This window comes from Falco rusticolus, chromosome 2, assembly GCF_015220075.1.
Source record: "Falco rusticolus isolate bFalRus1 chromosome 2, bFalRus1.pri, whole genome shotgun sequence".
Taxonomy (NCBI): domain Eukaryota; kingdom Metazoa; phylum Chordata; class Aves; order Falconiformes; family Falconidae; genus Falco; species Falco rusticolus.
Genome location: NC_051188.1, coordinates 58019860 through 58047224, shown reverse-complemented (window position 1 = coordinate 58047224; position 27365 = coordinate 58019860). Strand labels below are relative to the sequence as shown.

General features: G+C 39.9%; 1 protein-coding gene across 5 annotated transcripts in view; it reads left to right on the top strand.

Moving 5' to 3' along the window:
* TMTC4 (transmembrane O-mannosyltransferase targeting cadherins 4) overlaps positions 1 to 27365 on the top strand; it is a 60545-nt gene that overhangs the window by 10783 nt on the left and 22397 nt on the right. For 4 of the 5 annotated variants that reach the window (XM_037376320.1, XM_037376318.1, XM_037376319.1 and 1 more), the window contains exons 5-9: positions 3082 to 3169; positions 17112 to 17209; positions 19227 to 19319; positions 23854 to 24015; positions 24790 to 24992. In XM_037376320.1, the coding sequence (XP_037232217.1) occupies positions 3082 to 3169; positions 17112 to 17209; positions 19227 to 19319; positions 23854 to 24015; positions 24790 to 24992 (644 nt within the window). The remainder of the gene's footprint in view (positions 1 to 3081; positions 3170 to 17111; positions 17210 to 19226; positions 19320 to 23853; positions 24016 to 24789; positions 24993 to 27365) is intronic. The other variant, XM_037376321.1, reaches the window with a different exon arrangement.

Genomic DNA, 27365 nt, shown 5'->3' with positions numbered 1-27365 from the left:
GAGATGGTTTTCTCAAAAACCTCTTTTGTACTCATAGCTAAGAAAATCTTATGGCCTTATACCAGTGGGCTTGCTGGATATGGTCCCTGATTGCTTGATCTTGTAATAATGGATAAATTAAATAATCAGAATGCAGGATTTTTTTTTGTTTGGTTGGTTGGGGTTTTTTTTTTTCAGTTTGGAAGGACCAAGCTCCTGAAAAAGTACTAACTTGAACTTCAAACTTTGTGCTATTAGTCAACATTGAATCTTCAGTGCACCTCTTTCTATATGTGGCACTGATTTTTTCATTTATTCACAATATGCTATGGTTTTGGCTTTTTTCTTTTGCTTTGCACATCATTGATGGGGAAGAAGTTATGAAAATACTTGCCTCTCAGCTGGCTGGGGACCCTGTATGTATTGGAAACCTAGAAATGGTGCAAAGTTATGCATTGGTGATTTGGCACCTTTTTGGCAGTGTGGCTAAAACATCCTGCCGATCATTCTCTGGTATTTGCTCACCTGCAGAATAATTTCTTTGTGAGAATGTGTTGTGCTGATGTCAGGAGGGCCCCTTGTATTTTTTCTCCCAAAACCAATTCTAGACACCAGAGTGAAGTAAAACAAGTCTTCAGTGCTTTTGATGTTCTGCCATTTAAAGAGAAATCTACCTTGAGCCTTATCTTTGCAATAGACCTACTACTGATTCCTTTATCAATATCCATAATTTTATTCTTCATTGCATTTGACTCTAAAAATATATTTAAATCAGCAGGTAAATGTTAACAAGACCGTGGTCCCCTAAAATAAATTACAAGTGATGGGGTTTGCTTGCATATGCAAGGTTTGAAGACTTTGCTTTGGCGAAACATTGGAAGAAGAGAAAAAAAGTATCATGCCTATTTACCATGTCTCTTCTAAGATCTAGGAGGGAACAAAGGCCTCTAATCATTTACGCAGTGAATCAGAAATATTGCTGCATTGAAGCAGTCAGGATACTGCTATGGTTCTAGCATAAGTGTGTGTCATGCAGCATCTCCTCAAAAAGCATTCTTCATGATTTTAAATCTGTGAGTTTTAAGTATCATGATATCCTGGTTTTGAAATGAGATGACATGTTTTGACATAAAATTGTGAAGAGTCTGTCTGTTGCTGCTTTGGATTTTGGTATATACAGCGCAAAACAAACTGTCGTGTACAACAGCCCTTGAAAAGTTTAATGCTTTCAGTACCAATGTAAAAAAAAAAAAAAGATCTGTCATTATAATTTTTTTTCCCTACAAGTAAACACTTTTGTGGTATAGTTCGTTCTGTCTAAAAAATGCTTATTCTTCGTAACATTTGAGTGATGAAATACTAAATGAAACATGGACATTAGAATATACGTTATACTAATTTAAAACATTTTTTTACTTCGTTACCAGAGACTATAGGCCTGATTTTGCATTTAAGATGGCATTGTATTGTTGGAGTCATCTGAGGCCGTATGTGTGTTGTTAGCCCCTTAATCTCTTTGTTGTAACAAGTTGGCATTTATTTTCAAAATTGTCATTTCACCTTTATTTTTATCTCATTAGCTGAGAGCAGTTCCTGAAACAGAATGATGCTTCATTATTTTCACCTTTCAAAGCACTCCAGAGCTATTGAGTTAATTCTCATAATTCCTCAATATGATAGAAGAAGAAGCAGGGAAGTTAATGCATGGCTTTGGATAAATCAAGAAGTCTTTTCTGAACTGAATTTAGGAGTCCAACAGTTTCTGCTTTTATGGTGCTCAAGTGAAGCTGAGGGCAAAGTGGGAGAGACATTTCCAGTGGATTCAGTCCTACTGTCATGCTTGTCTTTTTCTCTATGACATTATGTAGAAATAGTTGTTCTGTCATGTCAGACTGACAGAAAAAAAATGCCCTTTTCCTAAGAGAGCATTAGCAGGTGCCTTTAAACAAAATGAAGATACAATTTATCTTTTTACTTTCCTCTTTCCATTCTACTCACAAAATGGGACTACTGGCATACTCTACAAGAACCAAAGTTTCTGCTTTTGTTCCTGAAACATCACCTCAAAAAGTGGATTAACCCCCACCCCCACCCACACCACCCCCGGTAGCTGTTCTGTCCTTCTTTGGAAAGGCCTCTCTGTACACCTTCTCCTGGAAACATGGAACCCAATATTCCGGGAAGTAGAGCTGAACTGAAAAGTAAGGGGTCTTTCCATGATCCTTGCTCTCTGGGACCTCACTAGAACATATGCCCAGCATTAGGGCCTGTACAGTCCTCTGCCAACACCCTGTGTCATGATTCCCACAAAAAAATCATGGTGTGCCCTGATGCTTATGTAATTGGGGAATTAAGATCCAAAAATACATCATGCCGTGTCTCAGCAAGTTATTGTAAATACAGTTTAAGGGCTTGAACCAAAGCTTGTTGGTGGCTGTGAGAATGCTCTTGATTTAAATAGGTTGGCTTAGATTGGAATACAGAAGTCCCAGAACGTGTTTATCATTTTCTTTTGCGTTAGTGCAGCTTCTGTTACAAGATGAGTTTGGAGGTAGTTTGAATGCAGTCCATTAGTATAGCACAAAAAACTGCCAGAGGAGGGATTTTATTTTTTTCTTCCTGATTCTGCAGGCTGGAAGCTATTTTCCCTGAGCATTCAGACTGCAATTTAAAGGCTAGCTTGTCTTCTGAAAGTGAACAGTTTTGATTTTGCATTTCAGCAGATCTACTGGTTTTGTTGGTGTTCAGGATGTTTGCTAAAAGTTCTACTGAAAGGCAACCTGATCCAAAAACCAGATGGAATTGGGCCTAGTCTACATTTTATTCAGTGAGGTCCTTCTTCATTACTTACTCAGTTTTTAATAAATTAAAGCCATATAATTTACCTAGCTAATACTAAGCAGTACCCAACCAAAATTAGGATGTGGCTTAGAAAACTCAGTATACCTAATGCAGTAAACCAGGTGTAAAAAAAAGAAGAAAAAAAAAACCTGATACAGTGATATTCTTTTCTACATTTCACTTTGTATATGTGTGTGTACCTTTATCTCAGGTTTCCTATTAATAAAATCTAGTAATCTGAAACTTTTCTTTTTTTTTAAGGTTGCTGGGATTGTTGGCAGAGCAGACCTACTGTGTGCCCTGTTCTTTTTGTTGTCATTCCTTGGCTACTGTAAAGCATTTAGAGAAAGTAAGCATTCTGTTTGCACCTTTGATTTTATATTGTATTTTCTGCATTCATATATTTCAGTGAAGTACAGCAAAACTATAAATGTCAGCTTGATGTGGTTTGAATTTGTTAATGCTTATACCCTCGTAAAATATTTAAAATAAACCAACTCAACCACACCAGACCTGCTTTTATTTATTGTTAGAAGAGCTGGAAGGGTTGCTGTCCCTAATTCCCGTTAAACACTAAGAATTTATTTTAAGTAAAGTCTGTTTTGTAATAGGCTTAATTGTTAAATGTTTTATTGTTTAGAAGCATAAGGAGATATTTTAGTAAGTGTTTCAGAAAGGAATCAAACCTCTATGTTCCTAAATATTTTAGTACACTTTATGCCATTATGTTGGGGTGGCTTAAATGGGAAAAAACTTTAGGAACATTACTTGTATTTTTAACGAATATTTAAGAATTATTCATATAAGTAAGCCCTCTAAGTTCCTGCAATATGCAAGTGCTGGCATATACGTGCTAAATATAGTGTTACTCCTAGAGGTTTTTTTAAGACAGCTGTATTTAACAGGAACAATTCTCTTCTAGATATTTTTTCAAGTGAACTTTCAGATCTGTTGTATTATTTGATCAGAATGCAGGTTGGCAGTTCAAATACAGCTGTGGAGAAATTATCTAGGGGCTCTGTTCAGTAAACACTCAAGAATACATGAATTCATGACTATGAAGAATTATACAGGACATGCAATCTGGTACCTGAATGTGCCCCATCACAGGAAATACAGGAATCGTTTGGTGAGCCCATGAGGAGCTGTATTTTGAAAAGCTTGTATAATGTCAGTTCAATAGACATGGCCTGTAGTGTTTAAGCAGAATTGGCAGTGTATTACAGAGGTACCTGAGCTGGCTTTAGGTGCTCCAGTTTAACAACATAGTCCCATGACTATCATAGAATTTAGTGTAGTCTGATGGGGGTAAATTAGTCCACAGTGAGCTCTAAGATGGTGTGAATAGCTCCTGCTAATTGAGTTTAGATTGTTTACAACTATTTTCTACAGCTGTGTATTTCTACAGCTGATACCATAAGTTTATACCATAAGTGAACTTCACCACTTCAAATGGTATTTATTGTGATTCCTGTTCACTTCTGATATTTTTTTTTCTCCCCTTTGAGTAGGTTTCTTTTGTTTCAACTGGATTAATAATTTCTTGATGAAAATTTGCCTTGGGGTTTTGCTTGCTCTTTTATTCTTTTCTCACCTATTTTACTGGGTACAGTTGTGCTTTGATGTTTCTTCTGTTGGTGCTAGAGCAAATCAGACAATTCAAAATATTGGCTATGTACTTTCCAGTTTGTTGGTACAGGTAAACCTATATGGCAGGGGTAATAATCTTTGCTTGAAGAACTCAAGAGCCAAATTCTTGATAGGATGACCTTTGGATGACCATTGGAGACTTTTATGGAGGACTGTGTCGTTATTTTGTTATGGAGGACGTATCAGGGATGATTAACAAAAGTGACATCTGCCGTGGTTAGGGATATTCTGATTGCTCGTGTCAGTTTGATAGCTTTTAGAAGTCAGTGTCATTTTAATAGTATTCTTGTACTGAAATTCTTGTCATTGATACAGAAGAAAGTGTTGTGAAGACAAGATACTGAGCAGCACTTAGTATTTTTTATTGGACGTTACATCGTAATAGGATCAGAGCTATGTGTCTTAAGCAGATTTGCCCAGGAAAACTACAGTCTACATGCACAGCTGTAGACTTTGTCTTTCAGATCAGTTTTCAGTGTTTGGTGTCATCTTCACTGCCTGCTTTTCCCTCAGTGACTTCTTAAAGAAACTTAGACTTTATTTGTACTCAGGATTTTGTATCCAAGTTACATACCTGTATCTCTCCCAACAGTTTCCTCATTTTGGGTAGCTTGGTGACAATTTCAGGTTCTTGCACATCCTATCTGGCATGTCCTAAGCAAGAGAATGAAAAGTAACTTCCAGCACTGTGGGGAGCACTAAGTTCTTTAGCAGATCTTGCATGGAGCCTGAAGGGAGGAGCCCAAGCTTCAGAGTATTTCTTTCCTGTGAACCTTACATGATTTGCTGCAGACTGATGAGCAATGTGCCAAAAACCTAGACGTTTCAGATCGGAATGGTTCTAGTCTGAAAACTGATGTTGAAATGCCTGGGTGAGATTCACTGCTCATCTTGGATGTGCCTTGCTGTGAAAATCATTCATTTTTAAATAGAAAGAATAGAATAGACTTACAGTTGGAAGGGATGTACAACAATCAAGTCCAACTGCCTGACCAACCTGGGGCTGATCAGAAGTTAAAGCATGTTATTAAGGGCATTGTCCAAATGCCTCTTAAACACAGACAGGCTTGGGGCATCAGCTACCTCTCTAGGAAGCTTGTTCAAATGTTTGACCACCCTCACAGTAAAGAAACTCTTCCCCTGATGCTCAGCCTGAACCTCCTCTGATGCAGCTCTGAACTATTCCCACACTGTCCAATCAGTGGATATCATGGAGAAGAGATCAGCACCTCCCTCTCTACTTCCCCTCCTCAGGAAGTTCTCTCTATAGAGCAATGAGGTTCCCCTTGAGCCTGCTTTTCTTCAAACTAGATAAGCCTATGAGGTCCTTAGCTGCTTCTCACAAGACATTCCTTCTAGCCCTTTCACCAGCTTTGTTGCCCTCCTCTGGATGCATTGAGGGACCTTAAGATCTATCTTAAATTGCGGGGCCCAGAGCTGTGGTGCACAGTACTTCAGGTGAGGCTGTGCCAGTGCTGAATACAGCCAGATAATCGTGTCTTTTGACCGGCTGGTTATGCTGTGTTTGATGCACACCAGGTTGCAGTTTGCCCTCTTGGCTGCCAGGGCAGACTGCTGACCCATACTGAGCCTGCTGCCGACCAGCACCCCCAGGTCCCTTTCTGCAGGGCTGATCTCCAGCCACTCCTTTCCCAGTTTATATTTGTGCCCAGCATTACTCCATCCTAGGTGCAGAATCCAGCATTTTGACTTGTTAAATTCCATCCCACAAATCATAGTCCAATGCTCCAATCTATCTAGATCCCTCTGCAAGGCCTCCTGTCCCTCAAGAGAGTCAATAGCACCTCCCAGTTTGGTATCATCAGCACACTTGCTAATGGTGCATTCAACTTCGGCTTTCAGATTGCTGATAAATATATTGAACAGAACTGTCCCTAGAATTGAACCCTGAGCAACACTGCTGGTGGCTGGGTGCCAGCCAGATGTAGCCCCATTCAGTACAACCCTTTGAAGCTCTGCCCTTCAGAGCCAGACTTCATCCAGTGCACTGTGAACATGCTTATCCCACAGCTGGACAACTTGTCCAGAAGGATGCTATGAGGGGAAAATACCAAAAGCCTTACTAAAATCCAGAAAAACTACATCCATCACCTTCCCTTCATCCACTACGTGGGAGACGTTGTAGAAGGATATCAAATCAGTTAAATAGGACTTCCCCTTGTGAACCCATGTTGACTGTGGCTGATGACTGCGTTATTCTTTAAATGCCTTTCAACAGCACTCAGAATAATCTTCTCAATAATTTTTCCAGGAACTGAGGTTAGACTAACAGGTCTGTAGTTCCCTGGGTATTCTCTCATGCCCTTTTTGTAGACTGGAATAACATTCCTCCCCAGACTCCTAAGACCTGTGGTAGATGATTGAGAGGGTTCCTGCCGTGACATCTGCTAGCTCCTTCAGTACTCTGGGGTGAATCCCAGATTGTCTCCACCACCAGTATCCCTACAAATGTGATCCCCAGCCTCATAAGCCAGCTATTTCACATTGTGTCCATTATGTTGTGGTATTCTCAGGCTTTACTGGCTGAACCTTCAGGAATTTTCCCTACTTTGTCACCTTAAGCATCTGCCTTGGTCACGCAAGTTAAAAGCCTTTTATCTCTGCTCCTTCTGTGTAGTCACTCAAAAGAGAGACTCCTTTTGATGGCCAGTGAGAGGAATAGCTTATCTTAGGCACTTGCAGTCATCTTGTAGAGGTACCGAAAGCTCTCATTTGTGTAGAAGCTTAGGAAGACTAGGCTTATAACTTAAGGTTCATTTCCATTGTCACTTCAATTGGGCAGAAGTGCAGGTAACTGCTAAAGTGGAGCAATCTAGCTGCCTTTTATCATAGAGCTAATTAGGTTGGAAGGAAACCCTGGAGGTCATCTCTAGTCCAGCAGCTTAAAACAGAGCTAAATTCATAAATAAGATTGCTTCGGACCTTAGCCAGGTGAGCTGCAAAAATCAAGGGTGGTGGGGTAGTTACACGTGACCAGTTTGCCTCCGCCTCTTTTCCTATGTTGTGCTCTTCAGCCTCCTAACCATCTCAGTGGTTCTTTACTGGACTTCCGGGTTGTTGGTGTGTTTCTTGTGTTGGACACCACACTGAACACAGTACAGTTGATGTAGCCTCATAAGAACAACCACTTTCACTGACCTGCTGGTTATGCTGTAGCTATTACAGCCCAGCGTGCATTTCACCTTCTTCATTGCTGCACAGGCACGCTACGGACTCACCTTCAACTTATCAGCTGGGAACCCCAGATCCTTTCCTGCAGAGCTGCTACCTAGGCAATCCCCAGCCTGGACTGTTGCATGGTGCTTTGATTTTCAAGAGGCTTCTGTCAACCCATTTCTCCAGCCTGTCGTGGTTCCCGCAAATAGCTGTCCTGTTCTCCACATCTCTAGCTGAACCCCTCCAACCACCACAAACACTTTCTGCCTTGCTGTAATTTTTTCCTTTGGGAGGGAAGGTTGGCCCAAGCTGGAGCTGTTTGAACATTAGTGTCTGTATAGGAAAGGGTAGTGTCTATTGGAAAGGGCAGCTACAAAGAGAATGGAGGCTCTCTCTCACAAGGAGCCACATGGAGAAGACAAGGGGCAATGGGTACAAGTTGCACTGGGAGAGATTTCAGCTTGATATAATAATTTGTTTACATAGAGAACAATCAATCACTGGAACAACCTCTCCAGAGACATGGCAGAGTCCTCATCACTGGAGGTTTTCAAGATGCAATTGGACAGGGTGCTAGTTAATTTCATCTAGATGCCCTTTCCCACAAAATGTTGGACCAGATGATCTTTGGAGGCCCCTTCTAGAGTGGGCTGTTCTGTATTTGTGTGAAAGGCTTTAGGAAAAGGTAACCAATATGGGGAAGTGGTCATAGTAGAGCATGACTTTTCAGTGGTTTTGTTGTATTAAAGTAAATACGAAGTTTTACCCTTGGGTGCCTCCATTTCGATGGTATGAATTTCCTTCCCTTGTGAACAGTTCTTCTAGCCATTCACAAATAATAAGATAAATAAGGAATAAAGACCTTTTTATCCGAGTGTAGCTGAGTTTGATTCTGCACAGATTAAGGGAGTCAGACAGCAAAAATGTAGTCCCAAATCTAAGCTGATCTCACTCTCTATATAGGTAAAGAATAAGTGTTTAAAAAAAATGCATATATAGTTTAAAGAACAGACTTAAACTATGTCTCCTAAGCAGCAAAGAAAAAATACCCTTTCTGGGTCAGACCAAGATGTTGATTTGTCTTTGTGGAATAGTCTTTGTTAGAAAGAGAAGAAAACAAAAAAAAAACCCTCTGTGCATTCCATTGCATCAAGCTTATGTTTCTAATCAAATATAGCTGCTTTACGATAATCCTACAGAAAAGTGGGATCTACTAGTCTGCATTAACATCCCATTTCCTTTTGTCCTGCTACATTTTTTTTATGTCTAAGGCAAGCATGACCCTAAACCCTAGGTCAACAGCATGTATCCTTGTTTCTGGATTTGGCTGTCACGTGTATATAGCACTTAAGTCACTGACTTTTTACAAGCAGCAGGAGAGCTGTCATAGGTGGATTTTTTAAAAAATTGTTATTAATAGATGCATGGTAGCATGACTCTTTTGGAGTACTTAAAAGAGTACAACTGTAAGGCCTCGGGATTTGTGGGCTGCATTTGTATTGTCTTTTGAATATAATTACCAAAACGTGTTTGGTGCTTGTTTGCTTTTACTGATGAACTTTGAGTGAGCATCAGGGTACAATGAACATTGAAAAGACTGAGTTGATGCGACCGATATAGTTGTGTCCTCAGTAACATATACTGTTTTGTTACCAGCAGCATCCTAGTGCTACTATCGGGATAGATAGATTATCCAAGTCTTTCTTAAAGAACCTGACTATTCTTACAATGCAAAGTGAAATTTGTGCACAGCCGAGTTCCAGAAATCTGTTTGTGTTTCACTAGCATAGATATAGTTATTGAACTGTCATTTTTGGCCTTCTCTAAAGGAGTCAAAAGTCATAGAAGAGAGACTGCTTAGTGCTTGTCTTCAGCTGGTGTCTAAGTGAATGAATGTAAGAAATTTTTTTGCTTGGGAATAAGGACTCATAAAATGTCTGAGGAGTATTTGGAGGTACTGCCAGAAAAGTATATGTAATACTGAAAATAATCAGAACAGAAAATTATCAGTGTCAGAATGGAGGAAAAAAAACCCAACAAACCACAAAGGAAAATAATGGGGTTTTTTTAAAGCTCAAGATAATACTGCAGGTTGTTTGCCTGACGTGGTTTATTTGTGGTTTTGGGTAGACAGTTTCTTTTAGCCAGAATCTGTAGCATTAATTTTATTTTTTTTTTAAAGTATAAGCACTTAACACACTATGTGGGCTATAATTGTGTCTTACTGAAGTTCTGCAGTTCCAGTTCTTTTCCCCAATAGACAGGTTTTGATGTTACCATTTTTGATAGGATAACATTTATATTTGCAAGGAACTAATCTGTTGTTCTCATTCTGTCCTGCTGTTTTAAAACACAGCTGTGGGGACAAATCCACTGCATAGGCTTTGGAGACAGCAAGAGCTGACAACTCTTTAGGTATGTTCTGAAGGGAATCGTGGGTTATTAACTTTGTTGAATTTTAATGCAGCTTCTCTGGGAATTCATAAGGCAATTTAAAACTGCTGTAGTATTCATTTTGCCTTCCTTTGTCTTCAACTTTGACAGTGATCCAGTTGCATGTATTTGCCATCTGCATTGGTGATCTCACAGTGATACAAAACGAGGAGTTCAAGATTTGTTTTGTGTGAATAATATTGACCTGGCTATTAAATAGGGGATCAACTGTTTGCTCATATGCTATGACTTCTAAAAATTACTTTGTTCTGGTTGTGTGTTTCTGTTTTGTTCTGTTCTGTGTAGTTGCCTGTTAATCATCTACTAGTTCATCACTAATTTGATAAAGCATGTGAAGTAGACTGTAGTGATGTAGTTTTGGGAATACTGGAGGCTTGTATTGTGGAGGTTTTCGTACAAATTGAAAATGTCCCCTGTGTGAAAGAGATCGTTGTTAAGATACGGGGAATTTGTTAGCTATTTTGCAATTGGTCAAGAGGTATTTACTATTATTAATCATATGGGCCCTGTTTTTTCAGCTGTGTGCCCTACTGTTCATATTTGAACATACTGGGAGGGAATAGTTGTCTGTGGAGAAACTAACAATTTTTTATTATTTTTTTTTTAGAACTAGTGCTACCTTTTTGCTTGGGGATGGTGTAATTCTGGGATAGATGATACCTTCACTGTAGCCTATAGGTACTATATGTAATGAGTTTGAGATACTTGGATATGTTAAGGAACGGCACTTGCTTTTGTGGTTCCATTATTAAGTGAAACACTAGCTTGAGCTACAGTAGTATGTACATTTGGAGACACACAAGGAGATGTCAGGCTTAAGTTAATTCTGACAGTGGATTCTTATGTGATCTTTTAAGACTAGGTAATTCTTCCCACTTTGCATAGCAATTCACAAGCAGGGAAATCTTAGAGCTTGGTTAGATGAGTTTTGCAGTAGTTTAGTTGGAAGGTACCATCCCCACAGACAAGGCACATGAGTGGAATATATGAGCATTTCTGACCTGTTTCAGTTAAAAATTAAATCTTCCTGCAGAAGCTCAACATAACTTTGCTTCAACTTTCAAAGGAGTAGGTGCTTCCACAGAATCAATTACTGGTTTTCACCTGAAGATGGTGACTTCTGAAATTGCTCCAAGCTGTCACCTGGCTGAGCCCTAAGTTGCTCAATTAGTTTTGAAGAAAGAGAAGCCAAATATGTAATTGTCTGAATTGGTAACAATTGTTTGGGATATTGTTAGTTTGACTGTAAAGTAAGACTAAGCTTAGTACTCTAAACAGAGTATTTTCTTCATATCCTTAACTTCTAAGGAATTTGTTTTCATTGAATTGTGGGTTTAGGACATGGCAAAATAAGGTCTCTCGAAACAGGATTAGTGTTTAGGAAGACAGAGTTGACGTGTATCACCAATGTGCTGCTCATAAATTTAGGATCAGTCAATTGCATGCTTTGTGTATGCATCCTAGCTCTAGGGATGCTTATACTTGAGTCTAGCAGTCTAAATGGAGGAGCCCTCAAGGCTTGATCATGGTTTATATAGGTATTTCATTGAATCCTCTCAGCTTTCAGACTTAATGTAGTCCTAAAGAGGGACCATCTGAGCAATGCTTTTTGGTTTTGTATAGAAACACTACACATTTCTAGCTTAAAAAAAAACACACCAACCCCCCCCCAAAAAAAAACCCAACCCAAACACAAAAACACTCAAGTACTCCATTTCTTTGGCATGCTTACAATTTTGTCCATCTGTTAGTGGCACAATGCCCACTCACAATATGGTGTACCAGTTTCAACCAGGCACAGGTGCCAGCAGAAGATTGGTTTCATTTTCTGACACAAGATTTTTCTAGTGGAAGGTAGAGCCATATTAGGGGAATGTGCTTTGCTAGACTAATTACTTCTGTTGGCGTGTGTGTACTTCATGGTAATAGTTAGCACTTATGCAGTGCTTTACATTTTCAAATCACTGTTACTAAAAAAAGAAAAAAAAAAAAAGATTGAAGGTATTGCTGAATGATTATCTACTTTTCCAGCCTACTTTACTGAGATTTCTGCAGCTGGGAAGGGGGGGGGGGGGGGTGGGCGGCATGTTGTGCATATTTACCCAGGAACAAGCACAAGATAAAATGTTTCTTAATTGCAATTCTTTCTCTTTGAAGTTTAATATCTGATGAATGTTTGTAACATTACAACTCTCTCTATATGATTGTATTGACCTTTGGAGGCTGCAAAAGAAAACAAAGGAGAGATCCAGGTTTTCAGGAGGAGATCTTGATCGCAGGATTACAGAATGGTTGAGGTTGGAAGGGGTCATGAGGTCACCTGAGCCGACCTGCTCAGGCAGGATCACCTTGAGCCAGTTGTCCTGATGATTTTTGAGTTTCTTCAAGAATGGGAGGCTTCACAACCCCTCTGGGCAACCTGTGCCAGTGCTTAGTCACCCTCTCAGTAAAAGTGTGTCCTCATGTTCAGACAGCACCTCCTGTGTTTCAGTTTGTGCCCATTTTCTGTGGTCCTGTCACTGGGCACCTCTGAGCAGAGCCTGGCTCTGTCTTCTTTGCAACCTCCCTGCAGGTATTTATGTACATTGATGAGATTCCCCTTGAGCCTTCTCTATTCCAGGCTACAGAGTCCCAGCTCTCTCAGCCTTTCCTCGCAGAGGGATGCTCCAGCCCCTTTATCATCTTACTAGCCCTTCATTGGACTCACTCCAGTATGTCCATGGCTCTCATGTACTGGGGAGCCCAGAACTGGACACAGTAGTCCGGGTGTGGCCTCATCAGTGCAGAAGAGAGGAGAAGAATCCTGTCTCTTGGCCTGCTGGCAATATTTTGTCTAATGCAGCCCAGGATACCATTAGTCCTCTTTCCTGCAGGGACACATTGCTGGCTGACATTCAACTTGGTGTCCACCAGGACCCTCAGGTGCTTTTCCACCAAGCTGCTTTACAGCTGGATAGCTTCCAGCATGGGCTGTGCCTGGGGCTGTTCCTCTCCAGGTGCAGGATTTTGCAGTTCTCCTTGTTGAACTCGATGAGGTTCCTACCAACCTGTATTTCCAGCCTGTTTAGGTCCCTCTGGATGGCATGATGACCCTCTGGCATATCAGCCACTCCTCCCAGTTTGGTGTCATCTGCATCTGTCACCGTTGCCGAGGGTACACTCTGCCTTATCATCCAGATCAATAATGATGTTGTTGAACAGGATTGGACCCAGTATTGACCCCTAGGGTACACTGGTAGTTACTGGCCTCCAATTAGGCTTTGTGCCACTGATGACCGTCCTCTGGGCCTTGCCATTCAGCCAGTTTTCAAACCACCTCACTGTCTGCATGTCCAGTCTGTACATCAAGACCTTCTTTATGAGGATCTTATGGGAGACTGTGTCAAAGGCCTTACAAAAGTCCAGGCCTTTGACACCATCTCCCATAAGATCTTTATTACTTCTCTTTTGCTGGGTGCTTTTCCTGTCTTTGAGAGTCCATACTTAAGCTTGGCTACACTTGACATGTTGAGACATTCCTGGTGTATGAGACTTGGGATGTTCAAAAGAAGATAAACCTATTTCTGCACAATTTTGAATGTGTACTTACTGAATGGCATTGAATTATCACGTGTTTTTCACTAGACCATTTATCCAGTTTGTCAACGGAAATCTGACTTCTCCTTAGTATGCTTCATCGCTGTTGCCTGGCAGCACCTTTAGACTTAATCAGCATACTCCTTATTGCATCATCCAAATTTTTTAAATGATCTATTAGAGCCAGGTGAAGGAAAGGCCCAATCCAGAATGCATCTAATTTTTCACAATGAGCTAGACTCTTAGTGTACTTTTTCTAGCTGTTATTTATACCCTTTCTAGAATAACTTCTTGCGGCCCATATTTTTTCTGGGGTATTTCACACTGTCCCCAATGGTATTCTCAAGCCCTTGTGACCTCAAGGTATAGGATGTTTACAGGTTTTCTTTCATTGGGAAGGCCCTTTTTTTTCTGTCCAAGTCAGAAATTATACTTAGTTTTATAAAAATGGCTAAAATATGTCTTTGGCAAACAATTAATCATATCTTTTTATGTTTTAGAGGACCACCTAGAAAATATTTTGGCTAAGTGTTTTTTTTCTGAGTAATTTTGACCAGTCACCTTAGCTTTGTTTCTTTAGCTTACCTTTTCATATCTTTTTTCCTCTTGAACAGTAGGCATGTAAGCATTGTTTTATTTCAAGCTTCTGGATTCTCAGGGTTTCTTCGTGATTCCTCAGAGGTGACAGTTGAGATTACTCTGGGTTGTATAGGACCTGTTGGAGTAAATTTAACCAATTGTTGCAACTTAAAACAAATTGCCTTCTCTATAAATACTGTGTCTTGTAGTTCACTATTTTTGCTTTTGTTCTTGCTCCCTTTCTGCTAGTCGTATCCTTCCTATCTGACTGCAGCTGACCCCTGTGAAAAAATGAAGCAAAAAGTCATAGAACGCTTTGGTTTTCTTGGCATTGTCCATTTTCTTTCCCATGGAGTATTGGAATAACTCCTTCCTTGCTGCTCTTCTTACTAATATATCTATGGAATTGTGGGGTTTGTTCTTTACATACATTACCTTTTCTTATTTTGTGGTGTGACCTTTCTGAGTTTTCCTCTATGAGCGCTGCTGTTATACTTGTCCTTGATAATTTGACCTAGTTCCTTTTTTCCTATTACTCTTACATTTTGCATCACTAAAGCATTTGTGAATCACCATCTGGTCTCTTACTACATATACTTCCCACTCATCCGTGTTAAGATAGTTTGTATTTGTGTAATGAATACTGCTTCTCTGAGAAGTGCTTAGTTATCCTGAATTCTTTCCACCAGAGTTTCGTTCTGGGAAGAAATTTCTCGGTAGAAGAATGTATACTTCAGTAAACTCAATGAAGTCCATTGGCTTTGTTTACTGTTCTTCCTTTTACTAAGAATGACCAGTTGTCATTTTGTGAGTGTGATCAATTGCCTTCCATCTTCGCATTCTCTCAGCTAGTTTATTTCTACATTAAAAAAAAAAAAAAACCAACAACAAAAGAAACACAACCCCCAAAAAAATAAAGTCCCAACACTGAATTTCAAGTACTGGTTGAACAGTCTTGTATTGTAGAGTCTGAAAAGTTAAAGACCTCCTTCAAGAAGATGTATTTAGGACAGATTCCCTTTATTCTTAGTAGTACTCTTAGAACAAATTTTGAAGCTACTTCCTCCATGAATTTCAGCCCCCAGTTGTTCTGTATAATTGGTGTGAGCCGGAGTTTCCCCATTGCATTTTATTTTTTATTTTCTTATAGTTGCAATGTTTCTTTAGTTTAGTCATCATGTATTCTGTATTTCCATGTTTTGTTTTGGTGGTGTTGAGATGTGTGACTTCTTTCCTTCATAAGGCTTTCTTTTAATTTTATAACATCTGCACCTCTGATGTTAAGTCTTACCTCACCTGTGGGGACATAATTTGGAGTGGAAGGAGAAGGAACAAATGCCTGCCAAGTATTGCAGTGATGAATCTCACATCTTACTGCTCATTCTGCTGAAGCTTTAAGTCTTAGGGAAGAAAAGAGTACTAGAAACAACCTCAAAACCTGTTCTTTCACATATTTTTATGAAAACTTCTCTCTGCCACAAAAGAAGTAGTCTGCTTCAAAATGAGAAAGGAGGCAATGTCAGCAGGTCCTTTTCACACTTCTGGTCATGGTTCGTATCTGGCCCAGCAACATCTAAGACTGTGTACTAGTTTCCCTTTATAATCAGTGGAGACAGTGAGCTACTTCTGAAAGGTGGACAACTGCATTTAATTAGGAACTTAATCCCTACAGGTGTCCCCATCTCTCAACCAGTTAGAAAGGAAGCCTAGTATACCAGCCTGGGTGTAGATGCCTACTTCTGGTGACATTTGCCTTAATTCTGTCATTTACCCTTTCCATAGGCTGTTATTGTAGTTCTGTTAAGTACTAAGGGTCAGACCTGTATTAGCAGTAGGGAAGAACTGCTCTAGAGATCAAGGCATGTAGGAAAGGGATTCAGTCAATGGATGTAGAGTTCAACTTTGTTTTTTCACATACCAAGTCAAAGATTGATTTTTGTGATGCCTGTAGAGCCCATGTTGCTTGAATCAAGAAACTGCCTCTGAATGAGCAGAGTGCTTTCCTCTATTTCCTGCACCTGTGGAGTAGAGGTTGTGACACATATGTTTTTATGTGAAGTACCCATGTACTGTGTGTGATAATACTTTGGCTGAAGTAGGGCTTATTGTTATATTAATCTCAGAAATGCCTGCTTGTAGTACCCAAAATCAGCTACATGGTGCAGGCTTTAAAGACTTTTTTTGAGTACAAGCTGCAGTTATTCTTGATCTCTTAACCCCAGAGTTCCTCACCCTGCTGTAAAACTGCTTCCTGAGTGCAAGAACTAACTGCTTCTCTGCTCAGATGCTAAAATTTTTGAGCTCCATGGCATTCCATTGCAGTGCTAATGAAATGACATGAGGTACTTGCTAAATGCAGCAGCCCTGGAGAAGCAGCTCATTGTGCCTTTGTAGATTTGACTACAGTTAAAACAGTTTGCGTGTGTGACACTTCATGTGCAACCGTTAGAAAGAATTTCTTGTTCGTACAGTAGCTTCGAAGAGTGGACAGTCATGGTAGAGCTTTAGCTAAGGATGATAAATGTGTCTAAATATTGGGAATTAACCTTTGCAGTTGATGAATTGTGGAAACGATGTGAAGCTTCTGCCGTTCTAATTAATCTGGCTAAAATGTCTAGCAAATAGGGAAATTTCTAATGTCTCTGAGAATAGACAATGTCTGCAATAAAGGGACAAATGCCAGCGTATTGCAGGAAGTGCCCTTTGCTTTTTAAGTCTTGTATCCAGATCTTGACTGATAGAAAAGATTGTGATATGAAATGCTGTATATTTTTTAAATTCTAAATTTAATTTATATTTCTAACTTTACCCTTAAATATATAAACCTAATGTAATGGCATGGTTTATTTTGACAGATAAGGAAGGACATCATTTTTCTATATTCTGGGTGCTGGTGAGTGTAATCCTAGGGGCAATAGCCATGCTGTGCAAAGAACAAGGAATTACAATACTGGTAAGAATCCTCCTATTGACTGAATTTTGACCTTAGCATCTGTCAGGAGCAGTTGTAAAGCTTACAAAGACAAATCTTCTTCACAGCTAATTGCATGCACACCTTTTTATTCTGTTCAGAAAAGCTGATAAAAAGCAGTGTTCTACTAGATCTCCCTTGATTGTATCCCTGCAGCTCTGTTGGAATTCTTCATTTTATCTTTTGTAAACAGGTTGCTTGTATCTGTTAATTTTTTTGCAAAATTTAGAAGATTTATAGTGTTAGTTTTGATGCATATCATGTTCATTGGCCTTGTTTTGAATGTTAGTGGTCAAGACAGCAGGCCTACAAACCTCTTTATGAACAAAGTTATAACTGGAGGAGAGCATTTTTAAAATCTCCACCCTCAGGTGTAATCAGAAGTAGGGCCATTGTTTATGTATTTCTAATACCGAGTCTTTTCCTTCTGTCCCTTATTTAAAGATTTGTTTATGCAAACAGATTTAGTTACTGTTCACGTTCATTGTGCTCTTGCTTTTTATTACTTCAGTGAAGACATTCTGTTATCGGTGACCAAATCAGCCACCTGAAATGCTGCATCTGTGATTTTTACCTGTTATATAGCGATATATCTTTATAAATAAATCTGATCCATAGTTTTAACTGACATAGATAAAGCAACAGAATCAGAAGAATTCTTTACAGCAGGGACCCTCTTGTTCTGGCTAGGAAAAAAAGGGAGGAGAAATTACCGAAAACTTCTTGCTTTAGGATGTTGGTTTTGGGTAGATGTTTGTGGAGTGATACAGTTTTCAAATATGTCTGTAAGGAAAACAAAAGGAATTCTCTTTTAAAATATGGTGTATTTCCTTTAGTGGTATGAAGTAATTATTGGAGATAGCAGACACAGAATTGTTATCGGATCTGTGTTTTTTATTTGTTTGCTCTTGCATTGCTAGGACAATATTTATTGTTGTGCTGAGGGACATGGGTCAGAGGGATGAAGGAATAAACCACACATTAAAAAAATTGCTTGTAGGCTGAATGTAATTTTCAGCAGGATTCTTGCCTTCCTATGTCCATGCGAGTGAGCCAAAAGACTTTTAACTGCTAGGATGCTTTTCTATGTGGAGCCACTCCACCCTTTAACGTATTTTCTGTCTCCTTCCTTTGACTGTTAGAAGGAGACTTGTGGCTTCCCAGTGTACTCTGCCTCACCTGGAAATATTTTTACTGTCTTTTTTCCATTTAGTCTTTAGAACACTGAGGTAATTTCCAAAGTTAGTAGGATATAGGCTAAATATTCAAGGATTGTCATGGTTGGTGATTGCTGAAACATTGAAGGGATTTTGCTGGTCACCTCGATGGAATTACCCTGGACACATTTTGGTTGCTTGCTTGTGGGTAGTACATGCAAGTGTAGTCCTGAAAAGCACTGAATATGCTCTAATTTTATGTGTAGTGGCTGATGTCACTTTGCTTCCCTCCCCACCCCGCCCCAGCAACTTCCACTGTGTATATTGACGTAATTACAAAAAAAGCAAGCTTGATACCTCTGTTAATTATCTCTGAGCTTTTGTTACAACAATTTATGTACTTTAAAAATACTGTTTCTGGAATCTGACTGTCAAAAGATACTATGCTGCACAGCAAAAAATAAGTAGAAGGCTTAAAAAAACTCCAGTTTACTGACAGAAGCCTTCCCTTTTGACCACAGTACTTAAGCTGCAGAACATGTGGAAAAGAAGACAGAGCAGAATAGTGTTGTGACCATGCATATGGGGTCTAGCTTGCTCGTACATGGTATTTCCCGAAGAGTTATTCCATGTAGCAGGAGAACCCCCATTACAGTAACATGACATTCTACTCATCTGAGCTTAGGTTTTCAATTTACCATTCTGCCATCATTACTACCAACATATCTCTCTAGGTGTACAATAACTCATGGTACAAGTAGAATTTAAGAGGTATGTAAAAAAAAAAATAATTGTGGTTAGCTGCTCCATCTCATGCTTTTATTTTTCTATTGGTTGTTTAGGGTTTAAATGCAGTGTTTGATGCACTGGTGATCAACAAACTAAATGTTTTGGAACTTATTCAGAAGTTACTACACAAGGACAAGTCATTGGAGGTGAGTCCTCAGAGGTTTTGTTCATTCTGGCCATTCAGACAGTCATGTACTAAAAGACAAAGATACAACTTCTGACAGTTTTGTTGTTGTTGAGAATTTAAAAAAATCAGTCAGTCTAGTTAAGGCAATGTGCTGTGACATTTTTACAGCAACATGAATAGTAATGGGATGGCATTAGAATTGCATTGGATAGTGAAATCCATTCCACGGTTCTCTCAACAGTATGTTAAAAATGTGGTGTGGAAGAGCTGACTGCTTGATGCAACAAGTTCTCCAGGATCAGTAGCTTTACAACTGAAATAGTTGTTTAACACAGTTTGGTCAGAGTTAAGCAGTGATAGTTGCTAAGGACTGAATTTCTAACTTTTGTGTGTATCATTTTATCTAGTACTGGCTCAAGTGGAATGTGGCAACTAGTATTTGCACTGGCAAGCAAGTCACAGAAACAGTCAGCCTCAGGTGAATGATTGATAGCAGCCAAATAAATTAACAGCGTGCTGGAACATCACTACTGTTCAGCAGCTAAATCATTTGCCTTTCCTATCCAAGGTTCAGCAAGGCAAAGAAATAGTCATTGTACTTTGCATCGATCAGTGGTTTCACTGCAGAGAAGTCTTGCTCATGTTTCTGAGTAGCACAAGTCCTATGGGGCTTTTAAATTCCTTTGCAGAGTGAAGTGAGGATCTTCAGGGTGAAACTGGTGAAAGTGGAATCTCTAGAACTGAGACAGTAGATTTGACCATGAACTGTTGAAGGGTGCAGGAGTATTTCAGGCAGCAGATAGAAATGCTGGAGAATTTTGTGGTATAATGAGGGTAATGTCAACTAGCGTTGAAGGAGTCTAGAGCTGTAGGGGACTGAAGCAGAGCCAGTTCAAAATTAAAGTGATGAAAATAAAAGGTAATAAGGAGGACCCTGGTGTCAGTGGTGAGTCAGCCTCACATCAGTGTATGGCAAGATCATGGAATGGATCCTCCTGGAAGTTATGTCAAAACATATGAAAGATAGGGAGGTGATTAGAGGCAGCCAATGTGGCTTCACCAAGGGCATATCATGCCTGACTAATTAGTGGCCTTCTATGATGGAGTAACTGCATCAGTGTACAAGAAAAAAGGTGCTGATACCATCTGCCTGGATTTCTGTAAGGTCTTTGATATGGTCCCCCATGACATTTCTGCTGCTAAAATGGAGAGATGTGGTTTTGACTGATGGACTGTTAGATGGATAAGGAAAATTGGCTGAATGTCCACATGCAAAGAACCCAAAGAATGTCCAAGTGGAAACTGTAATGAGTGGTGTCCTCAAGGGTCCATACTCGGACCACTACTTAATTTCTTCATCAATTACATAGGTAATAGAATTGAGTGCGCCCTCAGCAAGTTTGCACATTACACTGAGGAATGATGCAGTTCAGGGAAGGGATGCCATTCAGAGGGACCTTGGCAGGCTTGAGAAGTGGGCCCATGTGAACCTCATGAAGTTCAACAAGGCCAAGTGCAAGGTCCTGCACCTGGGTTGGGGCAGTCCCCAGTATCGATGCAGATTGTGGGATGAATGGATTGAGAGCAACGAGCAACCCTGCAGAGAAGAATTTGGGGATACTGGTAAATGAAAAATTGGCTATGAGCCTGCAACATGTGCTTGCAGTCCAGAAAGCCAACCATATCCTAGGCTGCATAAAAAGAAATGTGGCCAGCAGGTCAAGGGAGGTGATTCTGCTCCTCTGCTCTGCCCTTGTGAGACCCCACCCTGGAATACTGCATCCAGCTCTGATGGAAGTCATCGACCTGTTGGAGCAGGTCCAGAGGAGGGTGACAAAATGGTCAGAGGGCTGGAGCACCTCTCCTATGAAGAGAGGCTGAGAGAGTTGGGGTTTTCAACTTGGAGAAGAGAAGGCTCTGTGGAGACCTTATTGTGACCTTTCAATATATATAAAAGGGGCTTATAAGCAAGATGGAGAAAGAGTTTTTACCAGGGCCTATAGTGACAGGAAAGGAGCAGTGGTTTTAAACTGAAAGAGGGAAGATTTAGGTTGGATAGAATAGAACATTTTCAGTTGGAAGGGATGTATAACAATCACTTTGTTGAGCTGCCAGTTCAGGGCTGACCAGAAGCTAAAGCATATTATTAAAGGCATTTTCCGAATGTCTCTTAAATATTGACAGGCTTGGGGCATTGACCGCTTTTCTAGAAAGCCTGTTCTGGTGTTCGACCAGCAGTAAATTCTTTACAATGAGGGTGGTGACACACTGGAACAGGTTGCCCAGAAAAGTTGTGGATGCCCCATTACTGGAAATGTTCAAGGCCAGGTTGGACAGGGCTTTGAGCAACCTGATCTAGTGAAAGATGTCCTTGTCAATGGCAGGGGTGGTAGGACTAAGTGGTGTTTAAAAGTCCCTTCTAATCCAAAGTGTGCTATGATTCTGTGAAATGTGTCAGAGTCAAGTATTTATTGAGGATTACTCTTTAAGCATGAAGAACTCAGTGTTACGTTTCTGTTTTGTAACTTTTGAACAGCTCTGTCTGGGAGAAGAAAACATCAGATGTGCTGCCTTCTTTTATTAGAAGTAATTAATTTTAGCTCCTGCCATGTACAAAAATCTGTTCTGCTCTTTTCGTGGAAGTGTATCTAAGAATTTTTTGGTTTGTTTTGTTGAAAGACAGATCTTAAATTCTCTTACTTGCAGATTTTTTTCTTCTCGATTGAGACAGATTTCAGTCAACTAAATCAAAGATGATATGATAAATAACACTTCTTACACTTCTAAAATTTTGCCTACTAAGAGATTTTGTGGTGATTTGTGAAATCTGGCCTTTAAGAAGCTGCATGTACTGTGAAATGAAATGAAGCCTGGGATATGAGAGGTTTTGTGTAGTTAATCTCTCATTAAGGCAGTTATAAATTGTCATTATATGGTTTTCCTTCACAGAACAATTCTATTCCAAAAACATTTTTTAGGAATGGTTTTCCTACAGTCCTCATTTGGTTACCGAGATGTGTAAGTTGGAAGTAACCATTGGAACACAACTTGTATAAAACCATTTGCAACTTACATAAAATCAACATTACAAACTTCTTTATCTTTAAGCATTCAGCTAAATATTTTATGATGACTTTGTCAACTACAATATTAAAACCCCATCTGAATATTGCTTTTAAACTTAACTTTTCATCATTTTAAAGAATAAATATCTTCAGCCAGGGCACTGTTGGATGTCTTTGTGCAAGCCTACTTTTTTTTTTTTTGTATTCAGAAATAACTAATATTGATCTCCTAAGTAATTATGGTGGTGCTTGCTAATCAGCATATTGCAATAATAGATAATAATAATCAGTGTGCCAGCTCCCATGGAGGACATAGAACTGATCATCTATAACTGTCAGGTGTTTTTTTAAAGGTAATAGAAGCCTATCACTCTAAGGGAGGAAGGTAGGAATAAAGGAAAGCTAATACTGGAGATCATATATGACTATTTTTACGATCCAGTTAACTTTGCCATGTAAAAATTTGTAGTGTACTGACACTTTAATCTTCGGATGTGTAGAATGGAAAAGTGGCCCAAATCATCTCTCATTTCAGGGAAACTCTCACCTTCCATCTTCTGCTTCTCTAATGACTTGTTGAGGCTGCATAGAATAATTTCAGCCATCAGGTTTCAGAGCTCTATGGCAGCCCTGCAGCACTGTAATACAGGGGGTCTGAGAGAAGTTGGATCCTTCGTTTCCTATCTGAGTCACCATTTGCGAGCTGGGTAGGGTGTTGGAAGCTTGGCTTTGCATCTCAAAACTGTGACAGAGATATCGTTACAGTTACTTGATGATTCTGTTTCCATTCTGTAGTGGTGAAGCTTGAAAGAATCCCTATAGTGTACCGTGGTTTACAATGTTTTTGTAGATCTTGGGTAATTTTAGCCTTACCGAAGTGATTTCAGTGCCTGTCTGTCATTAGCTTTTTAATCACGTTAACAATTGTGAAAATTTCAATTTGGTTTCTAATTCTTCCCATTTTCTAATTCTGCAGTTTTCTTGTTATATGCATGTAATTTTACTTCTGAAGAGACCCAAGTGGACAGAAACCTTCCATGATGAGCAGTCAACTGTATATAGCTATTTAAAACAAAGTTCACAAAGTAACCGTCCTCCATTTTAAGAAGAAAAGATAGATCAGTTTAATATGCCGTATACTAAAGGCTATATTCTGCTCAAATTCCCTAGCAGAAATTGGTGAAATTACATCAGCTATAGAGTTACTGAGGATTTATAGAAGAGAGGCTTCTTGAATAAAAAAAGTTTTCTTTTCTGATTGAGAAGCAAATGCAAATGTTTGCAAAAAAATATTTTGCAATTAGTCAATGAAAGCATAGTAAAGTTTGAGAACTTTCTAGTAACTGTAAAAATAATAAAAAACTGTAATAAAAAATGCACAGGAATAACCTCTTCTTTCTGAAGTGGTGGTGAAAAGAATGTGAATGCAGTGGGGAAGAGAACAAAATAATGGGGTTTATATAAGGGTTTTTTCTTCTTTTTCTGTAGAATGCTGGGCTGTTAAGAAAGGGACTGCTTTTCAGGATAACTCTTCTGATGTCTGGCGGGGCCAGTATACTTTATATACGCTGGAGGATTATGGGCACAGGACCACCGGCTTTCACTGAAGTAGACAACCCAGCTTCATTTGCAGACAGTCTGTTTGTGAGAGTAAGTTATGAAGTTGCTTTTTTCTGGCCAGCTCAGAACATTTGTCTTTGTCATCAAATTGAATTTTCTTTTCTGTGCTTCAAAGAAACAATAAAGTGGGCAGTCTTTATGTTTCAAGATGAGTCACCCTCACTTGTGCTGCTGTGATGGTTTTCTGCAACTTTTTAAAATAGTGTATCATGTATATTCTTTGCATTCAATTTAGCATACACTGCACACATTGAAGTACATTTCTGTTTACTCGCTATTTTTTCCATGCAAGCAAGGATTTAGCTTTTGCTAATTTTCATTCCTTTTCCATGTACTATGCTTGACTTTTCATCTATTCTTTTGCATTTGAGGAAAATAACAAAGTCCTGGTCTGGTGCATTTGGAGTATGTCTTGGCTTTATATCTCTGACTGCATTAAGGCTCTTTCTGGGGATGGAGAATGAAGGGGAAAGACAGTGGGTACTGTCTTTTGACATTTTCACCTATTGTAGGAGATTATTCTTTTTACGTGTATATTGGTTGGACAGCACAGAATTGCATTTCCCTGTTCTGAATAGAAGAGCCACCTAGCTATGTTTTAAAAAAATAATTTCACAGCTGTAAAATAAATGGATATGTAACTAGTTGTGGTCTAACAGTATTTAAGGCCTCTTTGTTGTATAAGATATATTTTGTGAGAGGGAAATGGTAGCAGAGAGAAGAACTGAAGTTGTTCGTGTGTCCCTGTCCCTCCCCCCTTAAGTTTAGTATCAAATAAATGTTTGTTTTCTTTTTGACTGACAGGCTGTAAACTATAATTACTACTATTCGTTGAATGCATGGTTGCTGTTGTGTCCCTGGTGGCTGTGTTTTGATTGGTCAATGGGCTGCATACCCCTCATTAAATCTGTCAGCGACTGGAGGATAATTGCACTAGCAGCACTTTGGTTCTGCCTAATTGGTCTGATATGCCAAGCTCTGTGCTCAGAAGACAGCCATAAGAGAAGGTAAGAGACAGTGATGAATTTTAAATGCCTGGCCAACTTGAGTACAGTATTATTTTGTTAAATCCACTACTGGTAATTTTAACAATTCAGTGGAAACCAGTGTCTAGCAAATGTGGTTCAAATAAATATTTATAGCTGTCATTACCATTTTATCCCAATTTGGGCCCATCACTGTACACTGACTAGTGGGAAACAGAGTTGGAGGAGGAGGTATGGATGGCTGCTTTATTTTTCTCCTGAAATGGCATTTTGAGATCCTTAACACTGTAGGTGGTAAAGAGTAATATGATCTCAGAACAGAGTAGAAAATTATGTATGTTGTTGTCCCTACTTCTTAGAAGTCATCATCTTCTTTAATCTTCTCCTGATAGTGAATGAGAGATGTGCCTGGAAAGGAGGTAGAAATGCTGGCCATGGCCATACAATTAAAAGTAAAATGCTGACCGATAGTATCTACTGAGGAAACAACTTATACTTTACCCAAAGGAACTAAAAAATGTATTGTAAACTATTCTGTCTCTCTAAGGGCTTTTGTTTAAGTTTTCAGGTTCTGTTCCCTTGGATTTTTTGTAGAATTAATTTCTCAGTTCTTTCAATTTTTTCAGCAGCTCAGTCACAGAATCATAGAATGCTTTGGGTTGGAAGGGACCTTAAAGACCATCTAGTTCCAACACCCCCTGCCATGGGCAGGGACACCTTCCACTAGATCAGATTGCTCAGAGCCCCATCCAACCTGGCCTTCACTTCACATCCAACACTTCCAGGGATGGGGCATCCACACCTCCTCTGGGCAACCTGTTCCAGTGTCTGATCACCCTCACAGTAAAGAATTTCTTCCTAATATCTAATCTAAATCAACCCTCTTTCAGTTTAAAGCCATTACCCCTTGTCCTGTCACTAGCTGCCCTTCTAAAAAGTCCCTCCCGAGCTTGTCTGTAGGTCCTCTGTAGGTACTGGAAGGTGCTATAAGGTCTCTCTGGAGCCTTCTCTTCTCCAGGCTGAACAACCCCAACTTTCTCAGTCTTCACAGAAGAGGTGCTCCAGCCCTCTGATCATTTTTGCAGGTCCTACTCTGGACTCACTCCAGCAGGTCCATGTCCTTCTTATGTTGGGGGCCCCAGAGCTGAAAGCAAGTGGGGTCTCACAGGAGCAGAGGGGGTGAAGCACCTCTCTGGACCTGCTGGCCACGCTGCTTTTGATGCAGCCGAGGATACGGTTGGCTTTCTGGGCTGCAAGCACACATTGCTGGCTCATGTTGAGCTTCTCATCCACCAGCAGCCCCAAGTCCTCCTCAGGGCTGCTTTCAATCCATTCTCTGCCCAGCCTGTATTTGTGCTTGGGATTGCCCTTGACCCACGTGCAGGACCTTGCACTTGGCCTTGTTGAACAACATGAGGTTTGCATGGGCCCACCTCTCAAACCTGTCAAGGTCCCTCTGATGGCATCCCTTCCCTCCAGCACGACGACTGTGCCACACAGCTTGGTGTTGTCACAACCTTGCCAAGGGTGCGCTCAATCCCAGTGTCCGTGTCACCAACAAAGATGTTAAACAGCACTGGTCCCAATACTGACCCCTGAGGAATGCCGCTCTCACTGGTCTCCACTTGGACATCAAGCTTCTGACCACAATTCTTGAGTGCAACCTCCTGCCAGTTCCTTATCCACTGAGTGGTCCATCCATTAAACCCATGTCTTTCCAGTTTAGAGACAAGGATGTCATGCAGAACTGTGTCAAATGCTTTGCACAAGTCCAGGTAGATGATGTCAGTTATTCTGCCCTTATCCACCAATGCTGTAACCCTGTCCTAGAAGGCCACCAAATTTGTCAGGTACAATTTGCCCTTAGTGAAGCCATGTTGGCTGTCACCAATCACCTCCTTATTTTCCATGTGCCCTAGCATAGTTTCCAGGAGGATCTGCTCCATGATCTTGCTGGGCACAGGGGTGAGTGACTGTCCTGTAGTTCCCTAAGTCTTCCTTTTTCCCCTTTTTAAAAATGGGCGTTATGTTTCCCCTTTTCCTTGGCCTTTGTAACAAAAACCTGACACAGACCTGGGGTTCTTAATGCCTTATGTCAGCTCTGTAAAAGTAAAGTACGTGGTCTCAGTTGTCTAAGCTCTGTATAGTCCATAAAGTTATCTGCTGAGGATTACTCATCCTAACATAGATACCTAAAAAAAGGAAGACAAACTGTCCTTGAGAAGTGCCTTTCTCTGCTGATTGTAGAAAGTGTGTAGATTACTAACTTTCAAGTGGTTAACCACAAAGGATCCTGCTATTGGTGTATTTGTTAGGAAAGAAAACACTCTCTTAGTAGGATATGTACCTAAGTTTCTTCTTTAACAGTGACCTACATTTTCCCCCTGTTACTGT